This window comes from Terrapene carolina, unplaced genomic scaffold (assembly GCF_002925995.2).
Source record: "Terrapene carolina triunguis isolate 2854851 unplaced genomic scaffold, T_m_triunguis-2.0 Scaffold112, whole genome shotgun sequence".
Classification (NCBI taxonomy): Eukaryota; Metazoa; Chordata; order Testudines; family Emydidae; genus Terrapene; species Terrapene triunguis.
The window spans coordinates 22,304,534-22,321,297 of record NW_020664463.1 but is presented as its reverse complement, the minus strand read 5'-3'; the positions used below and the strand labels follow the sequence as shown (position 1 = coordinate 22,321,297).

The following is a 16,764-nucleotide window of genomic DNA, read 5'->3' as shown; positions in this document are numbered from 1 at the left end:
AAATAGAATAACTCTTTAGCACTATTAAACTAGTTAGCAAACCCTTCTCTAAAGAGCTCTTTCTATTTGCTGTTTTAATTCTATATATTCATATGAAAACACACACAAAGATAGCTTGTTTATATAACCTCTTTCATCCTGAAGGATCTCACTGCACTTTACAAAATACCTACCCATCCCACTTTGCACACACACCCATCCCTTTATGAGACGGGGGGAGGGATAGCTCAGTGGTTTGAGCATTGGCCTGCTAAAGCCAGGGTTATGACTTCAATCCTTGAAGGGGCCATTTGGGGATTTAGTTGGGGAGTGGTCCTGCTTTGAGCAGGGGGAAGGACTAGATGACCTCCTATGATCTGTTTGTACTGCATCATTCCAGTTCATACTTTAGGCCAGAAGACTGTTTACACTACAGGGTGAATGACAGCAGAACAGGAAGTTGGTAAGGACAATCAGAGTTAATATAGTCTTGCAAAGACAGCCATGGTAGGCTTAGGGCATGATTTTAAAACCTTCTGACTTTGTGGATTACTGTTAATGTTTACACATCTGTTGGGTAGACACAAAGCTGATTGGTTTTGTGTGTAAATTTGATACTACGCACTCACAAGTAAGGATGGGCACAAATGTATGTAATATAGCTCCAGTAAAATTGGAGGTCAGGTTTAATTAATTACCCAGGGTCCCAGGCTTGTATTGCCTGCACTGAAGACTATGGTGCTGTAGCTTCACTGCTACTGGTATCCCCACACTAGCTAAATTAAAGCTAGCTCAGGTATGTCTATGTGTGCTGCAATCACACAACCTGATGCAATGTAGACATGCACATTGTTTTAGCCGATGAGCTGTGCTAACTTAGGCTGTAGTCTATAGGTACGTCTACACAGCAACTAGACTATCGTGGCTGACCCATGCCAGCCGACCTGGGCTCACAGGATTAGGGCTGCAGGACTGTTTCACTGCTGCATAGATGTCTGGGCTTGGGTTGGAGCTTGGGCTCTAGGACCCTGCAGGGTGGGAGGGTCCCAAAGCTCGGGCTGGAGCCACGGGCGTCTAGTTGTTGTGTTGCCATGCCCTGTACCTCCTGACGGCCCAGCCAAATCAAGTGAAAAGCGCCACCACGCTCAAGGAAAGGGGTTGTGTGTACGGCTGCATGGAAGGGATGCAAGTTAGGGGCAACACACGGGTTATCACTCAAGATAATTCTGCAGTGAAGACAAGCCTCAGCGTATCTGACCCCTGTCTACCTTTGAGTTAAAGCTGTTTGCTTTCCAAACAAGAACATCTTTTCAGTCTTTGTTCATATGGGAGAACAGGGACCAACTAGCTTGTTTGAGCACAGTGCTGCAAACAATGAGACAGTGGTCATCTTTCCTTGGGCAACATCTCTTCCGCCTGCAGAGATTGTAGAGATATGGAGACCAGCTTAGCTGAGAATAGCTTAGCTGCAAACCCACTGAAAGCAGTTAGAGATGACTGCCATCTTTCATAAGGAAACAAATTGTGAGATTGTAGCAGCTGCTCTTGTGATCAGATTAAAACAGATCCCCTAAAACTGGTACAACTATGAGACTTGGCAAGTTTTGCTCTCAGAGGGCTTCTACTACCGATTACCAACACTTCAGTTAGAGCACAGAGCCATTAGGACCTACTTTCTAACAGGTATTTCATTAGTGAATTGTCGTAAAGCTGCACTTGTTTTCTAAACCGCATGCAGCATTTTGCTGATACACAACACATCACTTTCCATCCTGCTTTAAGAGCTTTTGTGCATGCATATCTCCAGAGCCACATTATCTACCAAACTACCTAAATCTTGATTGAATGCCCTAATTTAACATAAGGTCCCACTGGACCAGCTCTATTATTTCCGCCCCCATTCACCATGGTTCACTCCCCCAGCAGTAGGTGCAATGATGCATAGATTACCTGTCATCCTACATCTCCCTGCCAGTCTCTCTCTCTCTAAAAAAACTGCTGTATTCTGCACCAGGGCTGGTTTCATTTCAGTATCAGGTGATGTGACATGTATATAGGAAAATCTGAGTCACACAAGTAATCCTTACTCACATGGCTAGTCCTCTGAAGTCAATGGAATGATGCATATAAACAAGGGTTTGCAAGATCTGGTTATAATTTTAATGCACTAGGGTCCCTTTAGAAATATTGATCCTAGAGAAAGGTAAAATGTTATGATTATTATTCTTGCCAGTAGCTATTTGAACATCTGCCACGATCCTCTCTGGCCTTGGAAAAGTTGCTGGTTTGGCTGCCAGTTTGGCCACGGTTGTCAAGATCTGCTCCCAGAGGGAGAGCAGAGTCTCCGGGTTCTCTATATTGCGCGTGTCATCAGCAGGCACTGGCAGGATGATGTTGTGACTAGCCAGTTCAGCCCAGGGAGCAGGGTAGTGACGGACAGTGTCCTGCCAGGCAGATGTGCTGGATTCCCCTAATTCAGCATTAAAAGCCAAATGTCATTGGTTATGCATTTTTCATACATAAATAAAAGGAGGATGGCTCCACCAAAACCCACCCAATAGAATCATCCTAACTTCACTGTCCCTCTGGATAGGGTTGTTTCTATCGCACCAACTGGTAGACTTCATAGAGATGTATTATAAAATATGCTGGGGACTGATTAGCTCCAATGACACCCTCATGTATGTTGTCACCTTTTGGCTGAAGAGTGGAAACATTTTTAATATCAAGCCACTTCAAATGAGGCCAGGAAGCTCAGCTACTTTGGTGCTGGATGTCACAGAGGTCGGGGGTAGACAGACCAATAAGATAGAACTCCAGGCTAGGAACAGAACACGTTCTGCAATGAGTTTATGGGAAATTCCCCTGGTGCAACATTTATGCCTAACACTATGCTGTGTCCAGCTGCAGATGATGTAACGTGACCATGGAAAATGCAGGAAAATGTGGCCAAGTCAGCAGCATGGAAATATGTCTTTTTTCTTTTGTCTTCAGTTAGGGATAGTGTCCACTTACCAAGCCTGAAAAAAGGAGCCCGCGTAGCCCCTTCTGTGGTGACAGCTATTTGGCCCAGTGTACATTTCTCTGGCACTAGGATGTAGTTGTGGCCACCCCACAGACTAGGGACTTCCATCTTTGCAGTTTCAATGTTAAACTTCTGTATGACCAGAGGAGGGCGCTTCAGCTCCTCTGCATCCCTGAGGTCACCGGAGTGACAGCCAATCTACACCTGGAGGAGCTGGAGTTCAGCTAAAGGCACCAGAGAGGCAACAGATTGGAATGGTTCATCCCTGAACCAGAGGTGTAGCCACAGGTGGGCCTGGGTGGGTCACAGCCCACCCCACTTAGCATCCAGGCCAACCCAAATCACGCCCCAACCCCGCTCCCCGGAAGTAGCATGGGTGGGGCGGAGTGGAGCAAGCCCCCATTCCCAGACCCCACTCTCCAGCAGGAGTTGTGGGGGGAGCAGGGCAAGGCCCCATGCCCCGACCGCATTTCTCTAGCAGGAGGGGGAACTGCAGGTGGAAGGGGTGGGGAGGGACCCCCACTTGTCCTGGCCCAGGACCCCACAAAACCGTAATCCCCCTCTGAGAGGGGAGGAAGTCCCCCTGTCATTGCCCACCCACCCAAAAGCCAAGGCCCACCCAGTTTTCCTATCCTAGCTACGCCACTGCCCTGAACTTAATATATTTACCCAGCTCCCATAAGCAACACACTCTTATTTCAGTTGGCCAGTGATAGTATTACACAGCACAGGACCCGGTCGCTCCTTGGGATAGGCAAGGACCCTTCACGTTGACTCAGATGAGAGCAGCATGGAGGAGTTCAAAGGCAGAATTGAGCCCCAAGCACCTAAACCGAACATTCCAGCTAGATTGCCACAGAGGAAGCAGAATCCTCCTTCCCTGTGCTGATTAACAGGAGGCTTTTCCCTTTGGGAGGAGCTTGCTGGGCTAGGGAGTGCAGAAGCCAAGGAGCCCATGGAGCTGGGGAGTCTGGAAGCTCAGGTTCCTCAGCAGCCCTCCAGGAGACAGGCGGACAAGTTGGCAGGAAACCAGGTAGGCTTCAAATGGAAATCTGCCTGGTTTCATCATAAGTTTAATCAAAATCAGCATGCGTGCACCCGCAGAACGTTTCAGTTTCAACAGATCAGCATCTCCTGACAGACAGGGTTCATTTGGCAAGTTTCCAGCCAGCTCTGGCAACAGACTCATCAACCTTTTATGTTGATCACCCACTAGAGGGGAACAAAGAGCCACACTCTCATAGTGTGAGTTACATTAAGAGGTGGGGGGCCCTCTACAGAAGGGGACTAAAGAAGGGTGTCCCAGAGGGGTTACAGGAGAGGTGGTCCCAGGGAGGGAAAGGGAACAGAGGGGCAAGACACTGTCAGACAACAGTGCTGTCCATATCTTCCTTGTCCAGCTGCAGAATTTTATTCTAAAGTGCACAGCTTCGCACAAATTAAAAAATGGGAGGGAGGGGAGAGGCCTATAGCCCCATTTCCCTGCTTTGGCAAGCAGTCTGTTGTCTGATGAACCCAGAATGCACACACATAGGCACACCTGTTCTAGGAGGAAGACTTCTCTGCTCTTTAATGTGGGTTATAGTTCTGGCGTGAAAAACAAGTATTGTGTAAGCCTATTCCAGCCCCCGCCACCTCCCAGCTCAGAAATATTTCTAGTGTGAGTAGCAGGGAAGTCACAAAAGAGGCCCCAGGTCTTTCCAGGCTTAGGGGCACATTTTACCTTCATCTAGCCCTAAGCTCTCCAAGCCCCACTTCTCCCTGTGGGGAAGAGGCTGGGAAAACAAACAGCACATGACAGGTGTAGTCATGTTCCTTAACACAAGGTTCTTATTCCAGTGCTGGTCCCAATCTAACCCTTCTATTTCACTGGAGGCTAGTCTCACAAGGAGGACCTAGACACCATGCTGCCTAGCAGAATTCACAACTCTGACTTAGGCACCCCAGCTCCTCAGACACTCAATGGGGAGAATTAAGCCCATCAAAAACAGATTCACAGTAGCCAGCACATTGAGCAGGGAGCTGCCTAAGCTAACCAGGTGTGAAATGCTAAACTAGGTAAGTGCCTAACTGCACTTGGGATTCACAGCTGCAAACACTCTCCAGTAGTTAGGCACCTAAGCCAGATCAGCCCTTTCTCCCGAAAATCCCCTGTAAACCCATAGTCCATTGGTTCGAGAGCTCACATGGGAGATGGGACATCTGGGCTTAAGTCCCTGTATTGAATCAGGAAGAGTGAGGATTTGAACATGGATAGGGTTACCATATTTTAATAAAACAAGAGGAGGCCACTCCACGGGGCCATGGCCCTGCCCCAACTCCGCCCCTTCCCCAAAGTCCCCGCCCCAACTCCACCCCTCCCCTGAACGCTCCGCCCCCCCTGCTCCTCCCCCTCCCCTGCTTCCTACGAATCAAATGTTCGCGGGAAGCCTGAAACAGGCAGGCAGCAGGTAAGCGGGGGCGGGGGGGGCCGTGAGGGGGCGCAGCCCAGTCCGGCCCCCCCAGCCGAGCGGCTCCCTCTGGCGACCGGCCCCGGCCAAGAGGCTCTGGCCCCGGCGTCTCCGGCCCAGCTCAGCTCAGGCCGTGGGGCGCTGGCCCCGGTTCCGGCCGAGCGCGCCGGCCCCGGCCGAGCGGCTCCGGCCTGCCCTGGCCCCGGCGACTCCAGCTCGTCTCGGGCCCCGGGGCACCGGCCCTGGCCCTGGCCCCAGCGGCTCCAGCCCAGACCCAAGCCTCACGACCCCTCCCTATTTTCCCGGACATGTCCGGCTTTTTGGAATTTCCTCCCGGACGGGGATTTGAGGACCAAAAAGCCGGACATGTCCAGGAAAGTCTGGACGTATGGTAACCCTAAACATGGATCTCTAAAATCCTAGATGAGTTTGCTAACCCATCAGGCTGTGAGAATAAAGAAGGGCAAGTCTTCCTCCAGCAGTGTTTTGAAGGTGGGGGTTAGAGGCATGCTCTGAGACTCAGGTGAAAGTAAGCCGGTCCAGTCCAGTACGGCGTACCGGCAAGAGCCGGTACACAGCCAACCATACCAGCAGGGCCAAAAAAAGGGGCAGCTTCCCTGGGACCCGTGACCCGCCAGAGCCCTGGCCCTTTAAATCGCCGCCAGAGCCCTGGGGTAGCGCTAGCGGCAGTGGCAGCCGGGAGCCCCGGGCCCTTTAAATGGCCCCGGGCTGCGCTCAAGGGCTGGCTGTGGAAGTTTGGCCCTAGCCCCTGCTCTTCTGCCCAAGGCCCCGCCCCTTCCGGTTGAGTCCCCCTTGCTCAGGACCCTGGCCATCCTGCATACCAGTAAGTCCCTTAAGTTACTTTCACCCCTGCTCTGAGCACACTTATCTGATTGAGCCCCACAGACAAGATAGGTGGGGAGACACCTAGTTTAAGGATCCCGCCAGGACTTAGGTGTGAGTTAGGCGCCAAACAGCTCAGCAGCATCAGGCCTTTGATAGCTTTGCGCATACCCACTGGCAGAAACTTAGGTGCGTAGGGGGCTACCGACAGAAACTAGGTGCCTACAGGGTTAGGCAGCAACTGAGTGGCGGGTTGTGAATGCCAGTGACATCGAAATGCTGGAGTTGAGCATCTAAAGTGGAAGTTAGGTGCCTACGTCTATTTGTAAATCTAGCCCTGCTTTGCTAAACACCATTTTCTTCTCCGAGTTAGAATGCAGTGATTCAGCATGTGCCATCTCATCTATATGAGCCACTTTTCTGTGATGCGATTGGCCCTTCACTGCTGCTGTACCAGCCACCTCCTCCGCATTACCATCCGGACAGACTCCTTGTACCTCTCTTCATCAGCTCTGCATCTCGTTTCAAATCTCAGCTGAAAATATCCCTCTTCTCCCTTGAGAGCTCCTGTTTAGACTTTGCCTTTCTCTACAATATGATAAACAAATAAAGTTATTTTGTATTGTACTGCATTACAGCTGCTAGGCCAAGGGTGGCCAACCTGAGCCTGAGAAGGAGCCAGAATTTACCAATGTACATTGCCAAAGAGCCACAGTAATACATCAGCAGCCCCCCATCAGCTCCTCCACCCCCAACTCCCAGAGCCTCCCACCCACCGGCAGCCCCACCGATCAGCACCTCCCCCTCCCTCCCCACACCTCCCAGTCAGCTGTTTCATAGCATGCAGGAGGATCTGGGGGGGGGGGGAGGAGCGAGGACACTGCAGGCTCAGGGGAGGGGGCGGGAAGGGGTGGAGTGGGGGCAGGGCCTGGGGCAGAGCCAGGGGTTGAGCAGTGAGCACCCCCCGGCACATTGGAAAGTTGGCTCCTGTAGCTCCAGCCCCGGAGTCGGTGCCTATACAAGGAGCCGCATATTAACTTCTGACGAGCCGCATGTGGCTTCGGAGCCACAGGTTGGCCACCTTGTGCCAGGCTATCAGTTAACACATGCAGGCCACCTGCCCTTCGTTTGTTTTAGATTCACTGTGAGATAAAGGTGCATTAAGTTCCAAGATTAGTGGTGTGCCCTATATCAATAACAAATTATTGGGGTGTGCAGACAAATGCTTATCCAGGGGGCGGGGTGAGTCTTCGCTTCCAAGGAGATGCCAGAACCTAAGGCAACACCTTCTGTCTGACACCATCTAATCACTCAGCAATTCTCCATGGGCCAGTGCTCAGCAATTGGCCTTTGAATGACTGCAGTTTAACAGTTGTTGTAGCCGTGTTGGTCCCAGGAGATGAGAGAGACAAGGTGGGCGAGGTAATATCTTTTATTGCACCAACTTCTGTAGGTGAGAGAGACCAGCTTTCGAGCTTACACAGAGCTCTTCTTTAGGTGGGGATGTAGGCACAGTGCTGGGGTCAGAGTGCCGTACCAGAGCTGCAAAACGCAGACACTCAGTGCCTACGTATCTGCTGGCTGTCAGGGTCCAGGTGGTGAGCCACAGCAGCAGAGCATTTAAGGCACTCAGGGTTACAGAGCAGGAGGTGTCACAACCCCTTGCTGGTCTGGATTGCACCTCAGAACGTGATATTGGCGTAGTTGAACCAGGACTGACGCACAGCCTGCTATTTTAACTGAGGTTTATACCTCAAGCTCTGGTAAAACACTTGTTCATGATTTTCAAGTGTGGAGGCTGGGATCAGTCCAAAGAAAGGTTACGGTTTTATTATTTTCGGATTGTTTATTTTGAGAAGGAGATAGAGTAAAGGAAAGTGTAAAGATGAGTAAGCAGCAGAAGGAGCAAATGAAGGAGAGGGCTGGACACTTCAGGGCAGGTGGCTTTGGGGAAATTTGGGACTGGGAGTGTGCTGAGGTCACCTTTGCATGTAGTAACCAAGGTTGGTGGAAACCAGCGTGGGGGCTGCTGTGTTGTAGGCACAGCGCGCTGAACCAGGGCTGCACAGCGTACAGACACACAGAATCCTGCATGCTTGGCAGGGCCGGCTCCAGGCACCAGCTGAACAAGCAGGTGCTTGGGGCGGCCAAGGGAGAGGGGCGGCACCTGAGGCAATTCGGGGGCGGCAGGTCCCTCACTCCCTCTAGGAGCAAAGGACCTGCCGCTGTACTGCCCCGCCGATCGCGGCTTTTTTTTTTTTTTTTGCTTGGGGCGGCAGAAATGCTGGAGCCGGCCCTGATGCTTGGCTTCTGGCTGTTGGCATCCAGGCTGTGAGCCCCAGGCCACAGCCATCCTGGTCCAACTGTACTAATCAAGGGCAGAAAAAGGAAGCAATGAACTTGCTACTGAGGCTGGTATCAAAAAACTGTGTAAATCAATGGGGTGTCATACGACTACCCACACTGTGGACTCTTAAATGTCCTCTCAGATTGGGACAAAGTAGGCCCTGATCAAAAAGCATGGGTGGGGATTCCTGGTGCTCACTGAAGCATATCGCGTTAAAACACTGGAGGAGAGAGAACAATAACCACAGATTATGGCCCCAGTCCAGCAACGCACAACCCTAACTTCAAGCACATGACCTTAAATCCCACTGTGTTATTTGTGTCTTCACTAGGGTTTACAATTAGCCCATTGTTTACTCCCCACTCCAGATAATTAATGAAGGCTACACCTAATACAATACCCTGCTAGACACGCCTCCAAACTCAGGGCCTGATCCAAAGCCCAGTGAAGTCAAGGCGAGTCCTTCTATTGACTTCAGGAGGAATTCAGTCAGGCCCACAGTAGTTTGTCATTTATCATTATCCTTTCCTTGCTTGGGGTTCAATCCTTCAGCTGGGCTTAAATCCACACACCAATATTTATATCCGAGACCATTTGGATTCCTTTAGAGAATGAGATTTCATGAGACACCATCAAAAGCTTTCCTAAAATCCATACCCAGGACATCTACCACATTCCCTTCCTCCACTCACTTTGTAATTCTGCCACAAAATGCAAAAACTAGTTTTTCTGGCAAGATCCGTTCATTGTAAATCCATGCTTCCTCCTGAGGCTTAATAACAAGGCATTGAGGGTTACATCCACAAGGGGAACTTAGGTGTTGCAACACTTAACTCCTAGGCAACACGTCACCCAGTGGAATTCACAGCCCAAATGTAGAGTTAGGCACCTAAGAAACTTTGTGAATCTGCTCTCGAGGCTCCCCCTGCATTGTATGGCAAGAAAGAGAGACACCTAAGAAAGGGACTCACAGAGACAGCAAGCTACATCAGCCAATAGGAAATGTTGAGGCCTAAGCTCCACCCCTCAAAGGGAGTTAGGTTCACAGCCATGAACCCTCTCCTGGAGTTAAGTACCTAAACCAAGTCAACCCAGTCTTGTCAAAAAGAGAAAGACATCCCACAGCCCAGGTTAAATCTTCTTGGAGGCTGGAGAGCTGGGTACAAGCCCTTGTGCCAAATTAGTCAGCATGGGGATTTGAATGTGGGGGTCGCATATCCCAGGCAAATGCCCACCACCGGGGGGACACACTCTCCTGCTTTGTGAAGCCCACCCGGGCTTAAGCTTGAACAAGGGCACTGAGCAACTTGGTAGCATCAGGAGGAATCAATTTTGCACATACTGTCAGAAATATAGGTACCGACAGAGTTAGGTGGCTACTAAGCAGGGGTTTTGAGGATCTCACCTAACGGGGCACTTAGGTGCCCAAGCCTCTTTGTGGATCTAGCCCTGCGTGCCCTTGCAAATTTCCTTTAATTGTTTTGCTTTTAATTGCTTGTCATTCATATTTTTAAAAATACAGTAGTTACAGAAAATGTACTCTTGCCATCAATATTATGTTGTCGTGTGTGTGCGGTGCAGGAGAGATGTGTATATAAAAACATACAAAAATGCTAAAAAAATGTTTTTAAAATGTTACTGAGGCAGCAAAGTCAAGCACTCCAAAGATAGGAAAAGCCAGATTTATTGGTGCATCTGTCCTGAATGAGGTCAGAGCCTGTGGAAAAAATAGTATGTGATCATGTAATTAAAGATAGTGTCACAATGCGTTTGAACAAGAGGGCTGAAATTAAGGTTGGCATTCCTTGTAATAAATGATATACCTTTGATTAAGAAATCCTAGATTTAGAACCTAAATAGTGCCTGACAATGTCCCTTTATCACTGTGGATAAATCAGTAAAAAAAAAAAATAGACCCATAATACAGATTTTATTTTACTTGTGTTCACTAACACTTAATAGTCTCCAGTTCCCATGTAACTATCTTCTTTCTGTTTATCTTGAATGCAATAAAAACAATATAAAGAAGTAACACATACACAGAGAGCAGTGACTCTGACTATCTGATTGAAGGGGAGAGACTGAGTTTAATAAAACAACTAAGAGGAAATAAAAGGGGAAAACTGAAAAGTTAAATACAAATTGCTGATGTTAACTACAGTAAGCAGAAGGTAAGGGGATGAGAATTAATTATATGAAACTGTGACAAAGAGGAGAGGAGAGGGCAAGGGAATAAGAAAGAGGTGCCATGCTTCATGACTGGCCGCCTCTGAATTGTTTCAGCTCCGAGGATCCCATTCAAGTCTATTTCACGGGCTCTACTGGAATCTTTCCATTGACTTTGGTAGGCCCTGAGTTACTGCTGTTCTAAACACCAATGTCTTCGCAGCAGTGAATGGCTTAGGGGGCAACCTTGAAAAAATCTCTTTGGATCTAATTAAAAGGCTAATTGAAAGTGATGCTGTAACTTGTAAACAATAAATGCCGAAGGGCCTTATTTAAAGTTGCTGGTGATAAGTTTTTACAATAGGTGAACCTATTAGGAAATCACACCGCTTCCCCCTCACCCACACCTGTTTCCATCCAGAGAGATTACAAAGAGGAGGAGAATCTCTCCTGACTTCTGCCCTAGAGAAAAACTGACCGTGACCCTAAATTAACACCGAGTAGCATTCTTTGTTTCTCAAAATACCATGCAAAGAAATTGCATTTCCTCAAGGAAATAATTTGTTCACTCTCTAGCAGAGGAGAGTTTCATTTAGGGAATATTATATTCAATCATTATTCCATCCACGCTGGTGTGCCAGCTCTTGTTCTGCTTGATTCTAGTGTACCAGAACAGCCAGGGCATTGTTCCCTCTCATTGTCCAGTGCCTAACCTCCTCCTTATCCAAATCAGGCCTCTGTCCTCTCTGGTCCACTGATTCATCTAGCTTGTTATCCCATTGCCTGCACCCCAGAAAGGACCACGGGACCATCGAGTATCCCATTTCCCTGTCATATAGGGTCAGACCATAGCTCACTCATTAAATATCCTAACTACGGCCACAACCACTTCCAGAAAGCACCTGTTCAATCATCTAATTACATCACTTTCATTCCTTTGCTCTCTGCTGCCACTGGGTGGCCATTTCATCCCTATCGTGTATTATTTATTGCTCATCATTTATATTACCAGAGCACGTAGGCCCTCTAGTCCATAGCTCTAGTCAAGGACCAAAACCCCATTGTGCTAAGAGCTGTACAAACACAGAAGAAAAAGATAGCCTTAGATTGTAAGCTCTTTGGGCCAGGGACTACGTCTATACTACCGCAGTAAGTCGACCTATGCTGCGCAACTCCAACTACGTGAATAATGTAGCTGGAGTTGACGTACCTTAGGTCGAGTTACTGCAGGGTCTACACCGCAGGGGGTTGACGTGAGAAAATCTCCTGTCGACTTACCTGACTCTTCTTGTTGGGGGAAATAGGGTGACCAGACAGCAAGTGTGAAAAATCGGGGTGGGGGGTAATAGGAGCCTATATAAGAAAAAGCCCCAAATATTGGGACTGTCCCTACAAAATCGGGACATCTGGTCACCCTAGGGGTAAAGTACAGGGGTCAACTGGAGACCGATCTGCAGTTGATTTGGTGGGTCTTTACTAGACCCACTAAATCAACTGCCGGTGTATCGATCTCAGAGTGTCGATCCCCACTGTAGTGTAGACCTGCCCCAGGTATGAGACAAGAGACAACAGATGGGCACACACAAGCTGATGGGAGAGTACAAGGCAACAGTGAAACAGCATTGGTCAGTATGATAGTGTGTGATCTCAGCACACCACAACAGCCTAACCATTGCCAAGTTTTGTGTAGATGCATGGCAAAAGAGAAGTTTAAGGAGGGTTTTGGAGGAGGAGGTAGCTCTGTGGATGTTTATGAAGAGCTCCTCCCAAGCATGAGGGGCCGCATGGGAGAAAGCACAGAGGTGCTTGTTTGAAAATTTAACAAGGGGACGAGGGAGGCTGGAATCATGGGCCAATCAAAGATGGGAGTCGACATTTTGATAGCGAATGAGAGATGATAGGTAGGGTGGGGCTAGGCCAGGAAGGGCCTTGAAAATAAAGACCAGTGGCTTCTGTTTGATGTGATAGGAGCCAAGAGAGGGATGCAAAGAGAAGGTGACATGGTCAAACTGACAAGCTAGAGAATGAGCTTGACAGCAGTATTCTGAATGGAGATAAGTGGGGCAACCTTGCATTTGTCAGGCCAGAGAGGATGTTGCCGTAACAGAGACACAAGACAATGGGAGACATTTGTGGATGGCCAGGAAAGACCATATCTTAGAGATGCTTTGCAGAAAGAACTGGCAAGATTTAGCCATAGACTGGATGTGAGGACTTACAGAGAGGACCAAGTTGAAAATGATGCGCAAGTTACAGGCCGGATAGCGTTGTCCACAGTGATTGAGAAAGGAGGTGTGGGTAGGACTTGGGGATAGATTAGGAGCTCTGTTTTAACCATGTTGAGCTTGAACTGAGAGCTAGAGATTCATGAGGAGATGTCAGAGAGACAGGCCTGGAGTAGAGAGGTAGATCTATGTGTCATCAGCACAAAGATGGTAGTTAAATTTGTATTCGCAGATGAGATTACCCAGAGATAAGGTATAGAGGGAGAAGAGAAGGGGACCAAGGACAGAGCTCTGTGGAACAGAAAGCTTGAGGGCAGATGAGGATACTCCAAAGGCCATGCTGAAGGAGCAATTAGAGAGAACCAGGAGAGAACAGAGTCACAGAACCCAAGGGAGGATAAGATTTTAAGGAGAGTATGGTTGATGGTGTCAGAGGTAGCTAATAGGTCAAGGGGGATGAGGATGTGGTGCTGGATCTCTGCTTTGGCTAGGAAGAAGTCATTCGGGACTTTCATGAGCACAATTTCAGTGGCATGCAAGGGCCAGAAGTCAGACTGGAGAGGGTCTAGGAGGGAACTGGGGAAGAGGAACACCAGACAGGAGCTGTAAAGAGCACATTCAATAAGCTCAGAGATGAATGGGAGTAGGGAGGTGGGGCAGCAGTTGCAGAGGCAAGTTGGTTTAAGGGGTCCATTCAGATTTAGCTTTCCCATAATAGTAATAATAAATAAATAATAATAATAATATAAACTATGTAGATTTAGGGATGGGAAGAAACTGCAAATATATAATATACATATACAGAGTATTAAAATACCTGAAGAGTGGTATGATAGATAGATAATGTAATCTGCAGATAGCATAATTTCCCCTCCTTCCACTCTAATCTACCATACCTTAAACTGGTGGATTCCTTTCTATGGTTCTTGCTAGAAGTTCAAGGACTAGAATAATCAACAACAGGAAAATGGAGCAAACTTGCGTTATACTACTTCTTAAGTTAGATTCACCTGAGTGAGCAGACCTGAGGCCATCGCTACCTGTGGCGTATGGTACAGAGCTTGGATCTATTATTAAAACAGTAGTTCATTCAATGCTATTGAATGCTTTACAAGCACTAAGGGGAAAAGCCTTGCTTATGTGCAATTTGCTTCTGGCCAAAAATTGCTAATAAAGAATCTAATAAAAGTTCCAATGTTATTGGCCTCAAAGATTTTTTGTTTCATATACCCTGTTTGTTGTTGAAGAATTATTGTACCCATATATTGTACCTATATATTTTGTAGTCTCACAATCATACTGTAGAATTAAAATCAACTTTGATTTGCCAGTATCAGGAAGGTCTTTGTTGCCTTTTCAGAGCAAGGGACAACAGATCAAGAACAGACACTAGCAACCAATCTTTCAACAAAGTCAAAACTGACTGCATGAATGAAGCTAGTAAATCTATATTTAATTTGAACAGCTCACAAGTGAACCCATTGGTTCTCAAAGGTTATTGGAAGGGTCAGGTCTTTAGTCACTGGTTTTATTTAGTCTGAAGTTAATGGAGCCTCCAGTTCAATTTTACTTTGTCCACTTCAATTCCTTAAAGGGCTATTCTCAGCAGTGTCACAAACTTTTTCTGGACAGCACATTGAATTGTTTTGATCCTGCTCCCTAAACTAGTGTTTCACAATAGCTATAAAATGTTCATTTATTATTTTGAGATCTGTCGCTACACCAACATTTTCTTGTTTTGTTGCTGCAGTCACTGATTGGGCTCCCTGCTTTCACGCCGAGGCCCAAGCCTGCACTCCGAGTGCTTGGCAAAGCATCTTTGAACATCTGGATTCGACTCCTTGATGTGCCAATATGACTCTGATTTATTCCCCATTTCACAGTATAGCATATTTTGGCTAAAGAACAGATCTTTCTCTTTTGGTAAAATGAGATTGGTTAGTTTAAATTTGGATTTCATCAATGTATGTCTCCAAGCATTTCAGGTCAGACCCTCAGCTGGTGTAATTTGCCATATGTGGCCCTGCTCTTTTTTGGATTTTCAAGTCCATTTTTGGTGAGCAAAAATAAATAATCCCACCTCTTAAGCAAGACAATCCTATAATAAAACTGACAGGATTTTGAGCAATTTGTTTATATGCATTGATTTCTTGTCCTCTGCTTATACACTCACCAAGGGTGAAATTCACCCCAATATATAGGGCCAGCACAAAAATCTAAGCACCATGTAAACTGTATTTTGAGCCTTCAAAACAGGGCCAAAGTGGGATTTAAGTGTTGTCCACACCTGTGCTGAACTTCTGCCTGGAGGATGGGGGACAATGGTCTACTGGAAGAACATCTCATATCAATATGGGAAAAAAAGAATGGAACGTAACTTTGGAACTGTTAGGATACAGATATTCAAGCCTGTCTGTAAAGGCCTATACTTTAAGAATTTAGGTGTATTCTTATCACTTAGCTAGTTAATGAGGTATAAAAGAAAGAATCAAAATCACTGTCTGTCTGTGTAAGGGCCTTCTCTCACTGTGACAATCTGAGGCCCTGTTTAGTCATACTGAAATAAGGCAATCTGGGGCTGTTAGGAAGGTGATCCGATCCATCACCTCCAGAGAAAGGGAAGAGCCTAGAACATGTAAAAGGAAATTTAGTTTGATAGTTTTCTGTCTAGTAGGAACTCACTTATCAATAGACACAGCTGGAAACCCCTTATGTCTGTATAGATGTAGTTGTGAAATCCTCACTTCTGTATTGTTTTGTATGCTTATTTGCATGGTCTCTGTCTGGTTCTGTGATTGTTTCTGTCTGCTGTATAATTAATTTTGGTGGGTGTAAACTAATTAAGGTGGTGGGATATAATTGGTTAGCTAATCATGTTACAATATGTTAGGATTGGTTAGGTAAATTTTAGTAGAATGATTGGTTAAGGTATAGCTAAGAATATTACTATATAAATTAGGGACAAACAGGAAGTAAGTTGGGATTCGAAAATAAGGAAAAAGGAACTTGGATTTAAGCTTGCTGGAAGTTCACCCCAATAAACATCGAATTGTTTGCACCTTCGGACTTCGGGTATTGCTGCTCTCTGTTCATGCGAGAAGGATCAGGGAAGTGGGAGAGTGAAGGAATAAGCTCTCTAACAGGAACATGATGCGGAAGTCTAAGCCAATGCATTTTCACAGATAGTATCCCAGAAAATCAGGAATACATCTGAGACAGAAGAAAAATGAAAATCAGCAATGCACAATTGAAAGAAAGTACCAGTATTTGGGATCTCAGCTAAATGGCAATTGGATAAACGCATTATGAGGTCACTTGGTTTTAAGACTGTGGGTGTGGAATCTTATCCAGTATTAGAGAGATTAAATCTTAATAAGAACTAAGACCAATGAAATGTATACTGAAGGTCTAGTGTTACCTACATTAAAACAATAAACTAGAAGAAATCAATATTGTCTTTGCCCTTGTTAGCATTAAGGATATGGATCTCTTTTGTGTAATCCCTGAGATAACCCAGTGATTAGTCCACCCATTTGCATGGAGAGAGGTTCGGCAGGAAGTAAGCACAGCAGGGATGAAATTCCCCCCTAGGCAGAGGGTCAGCACCAGGCCTATGCACTACTTAAATCCTCAAAACAAAGTTTACAAGGAATTTGGGTGTCACATAGACTTTTGCTGACCCCCTGCATGGGTGGGGTGGGAGGGGATTTCACGCAGAGAGAGCAACAA

The 16,764-nt window shown here is 46.9% G+C and overlaps 1 protein-coding gene across 1 annotated transcript in view; it reads right to left on the bottom strand.

Annotated features, from left to right (window-relative positions):
* Positions 1 to 16,764, bottom strand: part of LOC112119394 (TRPM8 channel-associated factor 2-like) — a 44,481-nt gene that overhangs the window by 408 nt on the left and 27,309 nt on the right. The window contains 1 exon segment of the mRNA XM_029911670.1: positions 2,262 to 2,449. Within this exon segment, the coding sequence (XP_029767530.1) occupies positions 2,262 to 2,449 (188 nt within the window).